We start from the raw sequence: 13,446 nt of genomic DNA, 5'->3' as shown, positions 1-13,446 counted from the left end.
GCTGAATGCGTGAATGCAGCCATGTTCCGGCCATGCCCCGAGCGCCTGCGCAGTCCGTGGACTGGCGGCGGGCGCGCTGCAGGAGCCGAGACCCCCGCCCCGGCACACGCACGCGGATGGGAACGCGGGCGCGCACGTGAATGCGCTTCACCTCACACAACCCGAGCCGCCCGGCGCGGAGGAGCCAGGGCGCGAGCGCAGGAGGCGCGGCCCAGAGCGCGAGCTCCTGGGAAGAAGCGGCGGCGGCGGCGGCGGCGCGACGCTGCACTCAGGTGTCCCGGCTCTGGGGATGCGCGTGTCCTCCACGTCGCACCCGCGTGCTGGCTGGCCCCGGGGCCGAGTACCTGACACCCCGGCCGCCCGGCCTGCGCCTGCTCCGGGCTCCCCTGCGCCGGCCGGCCGGCGGGGCGCTTCTGCCCGCAGCGCCCCTGGGCTCCTCGCCAGTGCCCTTCTCCTCCGGGCGGGCGGCGCGGCCTCAGGATGAAGTGTAAGCCCAACCAGACGCGCACCTACGACCCCGAGGGCTTCAAGAAGCGGGCGGCGTGCCTGTGCTTCCGCAGCGAGCGCGAGGACGAGGTGCTGCTGGTGAGCAGCAGTCGGTACCCAGACCGCTGGATCGTGCCGGGCGGAGGCTTGGAGCCCGAGGAGGAGCCCGGCAGCGCGGCGGTGCGCGAGGTGTACGAGGAGGCGGGGGTCAAGGGGAACTTGGGGCGGCTACTGGGCGTCTTCGAACAGAGCCACGAGCCCAAGCACCGAACGTACGTGTTCGTCCTGACGGTCACCGAGCTGCTGGAAGACTGGGAAGACTCCGTCAGCATCGGCAGGAAGCGGCAGTGGTTCCGAGTCGAAGAGGCCATCAGGGTGCTCCAGTGCCACAAGCCCGTGCACGCCGAATACCTGGAGAAACTGCAGCTGGGCGGTTCCCAAGGCAATGGCCTCTCCACCGCCTCGTCTCCGCCGGATAGCCAGTCCTAGTACGTACCGCTTCTGCATCGACTTCGGCTTTTCTGCCTCCCTTCAATCCAGGCATGCCTGCAGCACCTCTGATGCCATGTGCGCTCGCCAGCGGAGGAGGGAGGCTTCTTTTGTTTCCTTGGCAAACATCTGAATCATGCTGGCAAAGGGTCTCAGTTGCCAGGCAAGCTTTTCAGATGCATTGAAAATCCCTTCCCTTCGTAGTGAACGGAAGCCTAGTGATTTTTGTTGTGTGTTTTTAAAGGTGCCTTAACTGCTCAATCCTTCCTACTGGGAACTAGCTGTACTGTGTTAGTTGTCCCGCCCCCCCTGCCAATAAGTGTATCTGTGTGATTATGTATGTGCATATTTTGTACCACTCTTGTGGGTTTTGTTTTGTAGTGGAGGAGGCCTTTAAAATTCTTTAAGCTCCATTGTGTGGGCATGTTGTATCTTTTTTCCCTTCTAAATTGTTTTTTCATTTATAGCATTAGCCCTTCAATAGTGGGAACTGGTTTAAAAGCTCAGTTTGGAATAGTTACCTCCCTCAAAAAAAAAAACCTAGAAAATTTAGTTTGTGATCTTTCTTAACTACACACAGCCATAATTATATCTTGAGAAATATAACACTCACAGAAGTATCTTTTGCTATTTCTGTATCAATTAATTTTCACAGCAATTTCACAATTCGTGATTTCTTCACTACCAGCTTGAGGTAGTCGTTTCCCATAGAGTTCAAGTATGGTTTAACAAAGCATTACCTTATACAGGGCTCCTGATGCTACAAACAGTGAAGGTGCATAGCTGTCTACAGAAATGTGGGCAATTTTAGTCCACCCAGAGTACCCCGGAAGAAATACCGGGCAATTTACCTTCTAAAAGTAAGCCATGGAAAAAAACCTATGAAGCGCAGTTCTGCAGTTGTATTCCTACGGAGTCACCATGTGGTCAAATCCACTGACATGCAATTTAGTTTGTTGTTTACCTTATTTCTCTGAGCGCAGTATTATTAAGCAGACACACTTTAATATACAGATGGTCTGTGTGTATTTAATTCAAATTTGTAGCTAAGTCAGAACAAGTGCATAGTGGTGATTCTGTCAGATAAGCATTGGACAACTAGCTGAAAGGTTCAAATCTAGCTGCTCTACTCCGAAGAGAAAGATCATGCTCTCTGCTCCTGTAAAAATTCAGTCTCAGTAACCCTTATATAGGGTGCTCTGACTCAGAATCAACTCCATGGCAGTGACGTTAGTATAAGAAATAAGTCCTGGTAGCACAGAGGGTTAAACATTGGGCAGCTAACCTCAAATACAGCTGTTCAAACAAGTTCAACTACTCCACACAAGAAAGAAGAGATTATCTGCTCTTGTAAAAATGTACAGCCTTGGAATTCACACGGAGCAATCCTGCTTTACAGAACTTCTCTATAAGTCCTATTGGATCACTAACTCTAAGTTGGAATTGACTTGATGGCAGTAGGTTTGGGGTTTTGAGTTAGTACAAGAAAAGTCTTAAAGCCTTTCCAGTGATTTAAGAGCTACGCAGGTAGCAAGTGTAGGTGATTTGTGAAGAAGAATTGTTTCCAGTAGGGATTGGTTCATTTTTTTCAAAGTGAGGGTAAATTGACATAACATTAAAGAGCAAGTATGAACTATCCGTAGGTGAGGCTTTGGTAACCTAAAGTAAATAAAAAACAAACTCCCTGCCATTGAGTAGATCTCGACATATCTACCCTAGAAGAGAGGGTAGAACCTCCCCTGTGGGTTTCTAAAACTGTAATTTTTTTATGGGAGTTAAAAGCCTCAACTTTTTTCCCTGAGAAGGAGGCTGGTGATTTTAAACAGCAGACCTTGCAGTTAGCAGGTCCCTGGTAACCCAAGGACTTCCTCTATATACCTTGTCAGGAAAACTCCCTTACCCTTTTCTCTTGGCTCCCTAGAAAATCCATGGTTCACTCAAAAATGAGTTTCTGGGGGAAAATGTTATTTTAAAATTTAGTGATATTGCTTTTAAGCTTTCCTGGCTATCAGGAATGGATGGATCTTATATAGGGATTACATTTCAATGGACTGAAGTAGCATTATTTATATTCAGTTGTTATAGATCTCTCAAATTCATAGGACATCTGAACAATCTCTTAAAGAGCATGGGTAAATGTTTTGTCTAATATGGCCAACGTTTTTGAGGATTGGATTATGAACTAAATTTCTCTGATACTTTGCTGGATCCCATTAACAATCCCATCTAAAATACACAGATGTCTTCTTGAACAGCCTGTATTCCCCCAAGTCACGTCAGAAATTACATAAGGGGAAACCCCACTTTGTGGAGAAGTATGGAGGTGAAATTCCTAATTCTTTGGGAAATCTACATTATGTTATGTTATATCTCTTAAGGATTATTGGTAGATATTTTGTGTCAAGTAACTTAATTTTGAATCACTGTAATGTACTCCATATTAAGAAATTTGGGGTTTTACTCTAAAGTCTAGATTCTTCTGATGGAACACTTCATCTCTGAGGAAGACTGAGAAAACGCCTACTTTGTGACAAGAAGATGAAGAGAGAATATCTTTTTACAAGCTTGGTAACATCTTAAGACTATTCAACAGATGATAAAGTATAAAATGGACAATAAATATAACTTAACTGTTTTGTTATTTCACAAATTACCCTTTTAGTAAGAATACAGTGGTCTAATGTAATGCTGTTATTTTGTAAACTTTGGTGCTGCTGCAGTTTTCAAATAAGGTCCTTGCCATATATAAATACAGCTTTATGAAGTCCATATTATAGTTAACAAAAAGTAAACTGATGCTGTCAAAGAATGAATAGATTAGAAAATGAGTACGTTTTTAAGACCAATTATACAATTTCATTACAAATTTTGCAGAATGATAAAATGTCGCTGTACAAAATGATTTCTTTGTACAGAAATAATGTCATCTTTTTAAATGCCACAAATTTACCTTTTCTATCTGAATATTCCAAATGAGCTCACAGGTAGCCTCAGTAACTTGGAATTCTTTAAAATATACATTAGCAAGAGGGAAATGGGATTATTGTATTAGATTTTATTTCATACATAAAATTGAATCCAAAATGCTGACACAAATACCAGGGAGATTTAACTCACATGTAACATATTTCCAAGTGGAAATTCAAGATCTTACTTCTGAACTATGTGCTGGAAAAAAATGTGAAAAGTAACTGTTGAAGTTAACTAACTGTCCAGAGTTGTCTGTCTGTAAATCTTTTGCTGTCTATTGTTCAGAATTTGCTTCAGTGCTCACATGTCTTCTATTCACGCAGTTAGTAAAACTTCCAAGGCTTCGCGCCCCCCCCCCACGCCCTCCACCTATTAAAACAGATCATGATTCAGTTACTACTCTTCAAGTTAAAATGTCAAAGTCACATAGGTAATGCTTGCCGAATATGATCCTTGAGTTCAGTTTAGAAAAATAGAAGAGTCCAAGTATATTCACCTTAAAAAATAATTTTTTAAAGTCCAAGTAAATAAACTGCTGGTGTCTATAACCACCATCTTCCAAAAGTTTGATGCGCCGTTGGGATTTCCTCTTTATAATCATTACATAGCACTTACCCATTATTTATGTAATGATTACACTAAAATTGTGTAGCTGGCTTTTTCCAACCACTACCCCATAAAACAAGGTAAATAAAAAGAAACTGCACTGATCAAAGCTAATTAAGGCTTTCAAGTATGAAGTAGAATTTTTCTCATCCATGTTTTATAAAAGCCTGGTTTTTATCTCCAACTTGACAAGTGCTTATTCCTATCCTAAAAATGTTTTAAAGGAGACATGCTGGAATAAAGGTAATATTGGTATTCTTGATACACGTTTACTTTAGATAGCTAATGTATATTATTTTCTAAGAAATCAATGTTCTGTTGATCAGATCATTGTTATCTCTGAAAGGGGGTGGGAAGTGGCTATAAATATTTTGAATTCTTTTGTATGGTTTCACTAGAATTACTGTAAAGATTTCAACATTTTTGTATTTTGAAACAGCAAGTAAAAGTGTTTAGAAAATATATAAGTGTGAGCAGGAAGAGACATTTTAAAATGTGACAGCAATATTAGAGGACTTTTCTGAGGGTCTTAGCCTCATTTAAAGGACTCTAAGCAGGGACTTCTCTTTCTCTCACTTATTGTGGAATCATAAGAGCAGCGATTCTCTTATCAATAACTGAGAGTGGGGGCTGAAAGTGCTATTTGATAGCCTACAATACTAACAGGTGGGCTGAGCTTTCCTTTTCAGTGTTTCTTTTGTAGACTTCACCAGACAACACAAGAAATCCTGCTGGTATTGTAATCATCTTTCTGAATGACTGTTGGTCTATGACAATAAACTGTTTAAGGACCTGAACCCAGAGCGAATCTTCTCCATATCCCCAAAGCCCGAAACAGTAATGGAATTTGGAGACACTGATCAAGAATATCTACTGCTAGTGTATTCCTGAGTTCTTAGTTTCTTAAAATACCTGGAATTATGTGTTTTTCTCTCTCAGGCTTGGATCTGATTTTGCAGTGAAACAGCAATGGATAATTCACCGAAGGATTTTCCAGTGAAAAGTGGTTGATGAATATAGTTGGTTCTAGAAAAATATTTGTTCATTAGAGGAATTAATATGCCAATAAAATATTTTTAAAGTGAAGTGAAAAGCTTAATTGTTGTTCAGTATTACTTAGAAAGAATCAAATATGTGAACCCAATGATGAATGGAATGGTGAAGCACAGGTGAGCTCTTTCATACTCCCAAGGACACATCTTCTCCTATGTGATAGTTAGGCTTGATCTCAACTTGGCTGGACCAGGGTTCTCCCATGACATGTTCTAACATAGTGTGGTCAACTTCATGATGGGATCTTCTGTGAAGCAGCCAAGCAGCTGTGAGAAGAATAAGGTAGGGTACTACTTGCTTAATCTAGTCATCAAACTCCCTGTTATTGAGTCGATGTCGACTCATAGCAACCCTATAGGGCTGGATAGAACTGCCCCTGTGAGTTTCTAAGACTGTAACTGTTGATTGGAATAGAAAGCTCCATCTTCTTCCTGGTGATTTTGAACCACTGACCTTGCAGTTCGAAGCCTAAGGCATGACCACTATGCCACCAGAGTTCCTTAGTTTGGTCACAACTTTTAAAATAAAATTTTATTTATTATTTTTAAAGATCATTTGATTGGGGGCTCTTACAGCTCTTACAACATTCCATACATGAATTGTATCAAGCATATTTGTACATATGTTGCCATCATTATTTTCTAAACATTTACTTTCCATTTGAACTCTTGATATCAGCTTCTCTTTTTTCTCTCCCCCACCCTCATGAACCCATGATAAATTATTATTTTCATAGTTTACGCCAGGGTGACATCTTTGATAAAACTGAAGGAGGTTTCATTCAGTGTGGCCTACTCTAAGTACAGATTAACACGGAAGAAGCTAGCTCACTTCTGCTGGATCGAAATCCTGCATCTGGTGCTATCAGCAGACTGACAACCTCGGGTTCATTAAGCTCTACACCCACCAGCTGAAAGGTCCTTCTGCTTTATCTCTCTGCTTCCTGTTCATCAGCTCCTGCAGTTTATTGGGAGTCCTAGCTTACATCTGATCCATAGACTTGAATCAGACTAGACTTGCCCACTTCTACAACCAAGTGAGCCATTTCTTTATATGAATCTTTTTCTATAGGGTTATGTTTCTCTAGAAAGTCCAGCCTAACTCAGACACCTCTCCCTAGGTATTATAATCACTATTCTGGTTGTTAAACTACTCCTGTATCTGTACAGGCTTCTAACTTGGCACCTGCCATTTTTGTGTGTGTGCTTTTATGACTATGTATTCTTCACCGGTTTATGTGACTTTGAATGTTAGGACTATGTTTTCTTATATTTAAAAACTGAAACAACTTTAAAATGGGTCAAATGGGGAGATCAAATGAGAAGTAAATACATTTTAACCTAACTACATCAGCCATACTTGACTTTATAATGCTCTCTGTATGATAGCAAGGCTATTCACGTCCTTCAACTATGGTAGAGGGAAGTGACTGGAGGCTTAATGCATGTGGAGAGCCCCTGCAAATGGATATTGGGCTTCCACTGTCATCCATAGCCTTCTGCAAATCAGATGTTCAAATTTTACGCTCTGATACCATTGTTTGGATTTGGGCTTTATTATTTACAATCCTTGGATCACATGGACTGGTGTGTATTTTCCATGTGGAATTAATTGACACCTCACTTAGATGACTGTTTGAAGACAATCCTTTTGTTTGAAGACATTATTCTTTCTGATATCCTTGTTTGAAGACATTATTCTTTCTGATATCCTGGTACCATTTGGTTTCTTTACCACACTTCACTATAGCACACATATCTTCAGTGATCTCTTCATGAGGGTGAGTATTGAGCAGGACCATGTCATAAGAATATTTCTTCGATTAGGACTACAATTAAGTGTGAGCCTAGGGTTCATTTATATATATGATCTATATATGCCTCTGGTTCATTTTAGACACACATTTTATGGTAGAGAACATTATCAGTCACCCACCCAGGCCACAAAGTAATTCTATTGATAGTGTCATGAATTTAGCCAATGGTATTGAACTTAATACATGTTGAGAAAAGGAAATTATATAAGAATAGGCTGACATCAGACTGAAGTACATAAATTGTTGATTTATACAGATTAAACCTTTATGTGACTAGACACTATTTACACAAACAACAGAGGATGGTTATAGGGCAAAACTTTCAATAAAACACATCAACAAAGACAGAACCATGACTACAAGATTAATACATGTCATAAAAAAGCAATAATGGTATTCAAATGGTAAATATATGGTAGTCCCAGACAAGCATTCACTGGGCACCTGCAAAACAAGGGATCTAAACTACCACCAATTCCATAACCTTGGGATAGCAGTAAACAGCTTCTCACACTAAGGCAGAACCAACTTTCCTTATTCTTTGAATATATGTAGCATGTAAGACATTGCTTGAAATATGGTACACATCACTGCCGCTTTGTTTAAATGATTAAGATTTTGTAATGACACCGAGTAGTAAAGCAACCCCTGCTAATCTGGAGTTAGTACAGCTGATGGTTTTTATCTAGCATATCAGTGGCTTTTGTATATCAAGTGTTGCACAACTGTTTCCAGGCAGGGGTAAGATATTTTCAAAGCCATCAAGTCAATTCCGACTCATAGTGACCCTATCAGAGAGATTAAAAGTGTCCCTTTGGGTTTCTGAGGCTGCAAGTCTTTACGGGAGTAGAAAACCCCTTCTTTCTCCCTCAGAGAAGCTGAGCTGGTCGTTTTGAACTGCTGACCTTGTGGTTAGCAGCAAGCAAAAAAATCTTACTCATATTTTTGTATCATCCCAGACATTATATGCCTCCTGATGACAGTACACTCCCCAGATCACCTGCATTAAGTTGATTCCAAAATAATCCTATAGAACAGAGTAGAACTTCCCCCAAGGATTTCCAAGGTTATAAATATTTACAGAAGCAGAGTGCTACATTTTTTTTCAGTGGAACATCTGGTGAGCTTGAAATGTTGACCTTTTGGTTGACAGCTAGGAGCTTTCTCTACTTTACTGATCCACCTCAGTACATGGCAATGCCTGTGAAATAAATTTGCCGGAATTTTGAGACAGAATCTGATATCTCTAGACATAATTCCTAACTTATGGAAAATGTAGGGGACAGATGAATAATTTACAGCACTGAAATCAGTGGGAGCCACAGTTTCTTCAATAAAATTGAAGGAAAAAGGAAGAACTGGAGTATAAATCTAAAGATTAAAAGCGACCAACTATAATTTATGGATTTTATTTTTATCCTGATTTGACCAAACTAAAAAATTACATTTATGTGATAATGAAGACAATTTGAACACTGGTTATTTTACATTCGTTAGGATAATGACATTCTGGTTATCTTAGAAGTAATCCTTATTTTTAGAGATGTATCCTAGAATTTTACTCTGAAATGATACCTTGAATTTGTTTCCTAACTAATGTTTTGCGGATACTAAGTAGGTTTAAGTTATCGATGAAACAAGATTGTCTTGAGTTAGTAATTATTGAAGCTGGGTGATTATTAAATAAGTTTTCATTATATACAATTCTATTTTTGTATGATTGACATTTTCCATAATTGAAATGTTCATATTTTTATCATTAAGGTTAATCTATAAGGCAAAGGAAAAATAAGTATGACGATTTTTAGATTAAAGTCATTGGTTCTGGGATACTGCTGCTGGCCCAAGAGGTCAACTGTCCAAAAGAAAGAGGAGACATACTCTAGAGTGGCGAGTGATTTCCCTGCTGCAAAGTCATGTTAGCAGAGTTCTTCTCCCTTACTTTGACCCAAACAGGTAAAGCTACATTGCTATTGATAATTGCTGGAAGATAGAGACGACATGTTATTAAGCAGAGTTTCTAACAACACTTATAGTTCAGTTAATATCAGTGTGGAAAACTGAAAAGTGGTGTCTCTAGGGAGCCAATTTATGGAATTTTCTGAAAATCCACATGTATTCTCATTAGTTTTTAGGGGAATGTGGCTGTAGAGTTGTTGGTTGTGAATTACTTAAATTGAAAGTTTATATATCATGGCGGATGAAACAGGAAAGCAAACAGCTATCAAGATACCCGAGTGCGGTTAAACATTTTATAACTTGCCCTCACCCACTCATTGCCATCGAGTCAATTCAGACCCACAGGGACTCTCTAAGGAAAAACAGGACTGGTGCTGCGGGTTTCTATGAGTAACTTTTTAGGGAGTAGAAAACCTTACCTTTCTTCCACGGAGTAGCTGGTAGTTTCGAACTGCCGACTTTGTGGTTACCCGGACTGTGCTTAGAATTCTATAAAAGATCAAACCTTCTAGGGCAGAATTTAGTGAAACTGAGGTGAGTGAACAGATGTGTGTCTGTTCTAACTTTGTGTGGCTCAGGGAATAGCAGACATTTTAGAAAGTGAGGATAACATTGAAGACCCCCTACACACTTGCTATTGACCCTATAGGACAGGGTAGACCTGCTACTGTGGGTTTCCAAAACTGTAACTGTTTATGGGAGTAGAAAGCCTCACTTTTCTCCGCAGAGAGACTTGTGGTTTTGAACTGAAGACCTTGAAGCTTCCTCTATCTCTGCTCTGCAAATGGGTTTCAATCTTAGAGAATAAGCAGTTTTCCAGAAATAGCTGTTCCCAAGAAAGGGAGAAGTGAAAAGTCTACCTCAGAACCCTGTACCACTTACAACTGGCAAAGCTTCCAATTCCAAGTTCCCTCTGTAAGAAGGCACTATGTATTGTACAATTCTTTCCCTGGAAGTTGTTTCCTAATTTGGAGCCACAATGGTTGAGTTAGTTAATTGTGCCAGCCTGGCCGATAATCACATGTGGTGCTGGTTGAAAGGCAGAGGGATAAATGGGTGGTGAAGCCTCGCCTTTCGAGTTCTCGGGTCTCTTGTTTTGTGGTGGTTGTATCGGGTGCAGCTGCCTTAGCAGTTCCCTGCTTCAGCTTGCAAGATGGATTTCCTACAAGACATCCCCAAGGAGAAGCCGCATGGATCTATTCCGATGCAGCCCTGGGTGCTGGAGCAGCCGTGTGGAGACCCCTGCCAGTGCTGAGATGCTTACACGTTCACTGACTCAGCTTTCCTCCTGCAGTCAGCATCATTGCCTCTGTTTTGGAGGTGAAGGACTTTGTGGACTGGTGTTGGGTATGGGTTAATGTTGGACTTGTGGGCTTGGGCAGCATTGGGTTGGGATGTTTTCGTGATGCACATTTTCTTTGCATAAAACTCTCTCTTATACGTGAGTTGCTGTGGATTTGTTTCTCCAAAGTACCCAGACTAAGACAATGGTTTAAACAGATTTTGTTTTGCATTTTGAAGCCAGCAGGCTCAGGAGAACTCTAAGTGGTCATTGCAGATTAAAACAAGTCCCAGGGGCCATTCATTCCTCAAGACTGTCGTGACCACTTGCTAGGTGTGTGGACCCTGCAGAGTTAGTTTTTCCCTCCCATGTCCAGTTTTCTCATCTGTAAAATGGAGATAAACATAACCCTTACCTTTGCAAACAGAGCTGTTTCTGGGAAGCCCTTCTTGAGTCCCTGTGTTCTTGGACACCCCATTGCTTTTTTATATCACGGTTATTATCAAAATTGCAATATGCTTATTAGTTTTGTTACCTGAAATGTAAATATTTTACCCTGAAACATTGCAGCCAATTTACCCATTCCAAGTTAGAGGAAGAAAGAGAAGTTTTTACTTAGAAGGAATACCAGTGAGGAGATCACAGCAGTATAAAACAAACTGTCTTTGTGGTGTCTTGTTCCAAATCAGAATATACACAGAATTTATACCCTTGGTTTTGTAATTTACACTTTGGGGAGTCACGAAAAGATGTTTTACGTTAACTCAGGCTTCCCATGTAACCATGGGAAACAGCTGTTGACTATGAACAAGCAAACAGAACATAAGGTTCATTAAGTCTTAGGCCAGTATCAGGATGTCTTTGTTGACTAACTAGGTAGCAGGGCCTAGCTTTTACTCACCCAACAGTCAGGTAAATAAGAGAAGACTCTCAGTATCATCTGCCTATTTTTAGGTGACATCCACATCCAACTTGTCTGCTTTTGAGTACTGTAGAAAGTTATAAAAATTCCCTAGGCATTGCATTCGGTAGAGTACCTTAGACTAAATGCATTTTGTAAGGGGGGCTTTTTTATAGCTACATTAAGCAAAATAACTTAGGTTACAGTTTCCATTAAACTCTGGGTTTTTCCAGAACCCAGATTGCATCTTCTTTGTGTCCCAGAATCTGGAGAACGGGCACGTGGGTAGTGTCCTACATACACTCACAACATGCTTTTAGATAAGTTATTGTAACACTTGCTATGTGTAAAAAAATATTGTTATTTTATCAGATATTTGTTAAATGGAAAATATAAAAAATTAGACTGTTGTCTTCATTCATATTTCTTCTCTTGGCAAGAATATTTTGTGCATTATTCATGCTTTCATTTTTCAAAATTTTCTAGTGCCAATCTATCCCTAATATTTTTGCTAGAACCCACAGCGAAGCTGTTGAAAACCCAACGCACTTAGATGGATTTGTTTCTGATGCGTATTAGCTTTATGGGACAAAAACTTCTCTCTGAGGTTTGCCAGACTGTAAATTTTTACAAGAGCCGATAACCTCATCTTTCTCTGGCAGAGTGGCTGGTGGATTTGAACCACCACCCCACTGATCTTGCAATTAGCAGCCCAACTCATAACCTACTTTGCCACCACAGCTCTTTGTGAAGCTGCTGAAAGCTTCACAAATGTGAGTGACTGAAGTAAACGGTAAACCCTCACAACTGTTTATTTAATATAAAAACTATTGAATTAATACAAATTTGCTCATTAAGATTTTTTCATTATATGTATAGATAAAAGTCAGAGATAGAAACCATGATTTCACAGCTACAAATATAAAATCAGGCAAGGTCAAGATTTGACAGATTTGATTATTAGAAATATGAGACCCTTTTGGATTTAGATAGTGTATTACTTACATAAGCAGCAAAGGAATAAAACAAAGAACCAAGATACACAGGTCCTGATCCCACACACCCTAAGGGATACAAAGAAACAAAAAGGGCAGGCTGGGTTACTTCAATGCAAGTTTTGGGGTGCTCCATTGCTGAAGAAACAAATCTAGAGTTCAGCACAAGTGGTTTTATATTGTTCAGCCTTATTCTGAAAATGACAGGGCAGAAACAGCCTGTGCCCAGTGGTGGGATTCTGCCAGTTCAAACTGGTTTGGCAGAACTGATACTTAATTTTTTGGTTGAGTTCAGTGAACCAGTTGTTAAAATAACACTTGTAACCAAATTTACATTCCTTTTAAAATGTTCATCTGTACAAGAGTGTATTCTAAGCACCAGTAGTAGTGTTCATTCTGTCCATAAGTATAAAAAATTATTTCAAGCCAATAAAAGTTTTTTTTTTAAGTATACAAAATTAGAAGGAACTATGCTTGTAATATTTATTTATTCATTTCATAAAACTCATTATACTTTTAATGGAACACTGCATTTTTATTCCCATGCATTGGTGACGTCAGCAAACAAACATATAACATAAGGAGAAAAGTGCCTAACAACCAGAAGGTAACATGCTGTCATCCATTTCAGCTTTGTGTTAGGCCCCAAATTCCCATGAGATATATGAGTGAATTATGCAATTCCTGACAATGTTTTAAGAGTTAAAAATACTGTCATAACAATTGCTGTAAGTTCAGCAGAAGCAGAAAAGGATTCTTCAAAGATGGACATAATATGTTCAGAGAAGAGAAGTCATCAGTTTCTAATATATCAAATACAATGACTATTGTCTAATTGGCCTACCTCTAAAAGATTAGAATCCTACTCCTACAGTGAAAAGATGGTTTA

The 13,446-nt window shown here is 40.0% G+C and overlaps 1 protein-coding gene across 1 annotated transcript; it reads left to right on the top strand.

Moving 5' to 3' along the window:
- Positions 1 to 456: 456 nt before the first annotated feature.
- Positions 457 to 5,644, top strand: LOC101659359 (diphosphoinositol polyphosphate phosphohydrolase 3-alpha-like). Its single transcript, XM_045288288.1, has 2 exons — positions 457 to 974; positions 3,444 to 5,644. The coding sequence occupies exons 1-2, from the start codon at positions 481 to 483 to the stop codon at positions 3,475 to 3,477; spliced, it is 528 nt and encodes a 175-aa protein (XP_045144223.1). The 5' UTR covers positions 457 to 480; the 3' UTR covers positions 3,478 to 5,644.
- Positions 5,645 to 13,446: the final 7,802 nt, after the last annotated feature.

This window comes from Echinops telfairi, unplaced genomic scaffold (assembly GCF_000313985.2).
Source record: "Echinops telfairi isolate 266 unplaced genomic scaffold, ASM31398v2 ScPeMD7_19;HRSCAF=73, whole genome shotgun sequence".
NCBI lineage: Eukaryota > Metazoa > Chordata > Mammalia > Afrosoricida > Tenrecidae > Echinops > Echinops telfairi.
The sequence above is the reverse complement of the archived record's forward strand: the minus strand, read 5'-3'. Positions and strand labels throughout refer to the sequence as shown.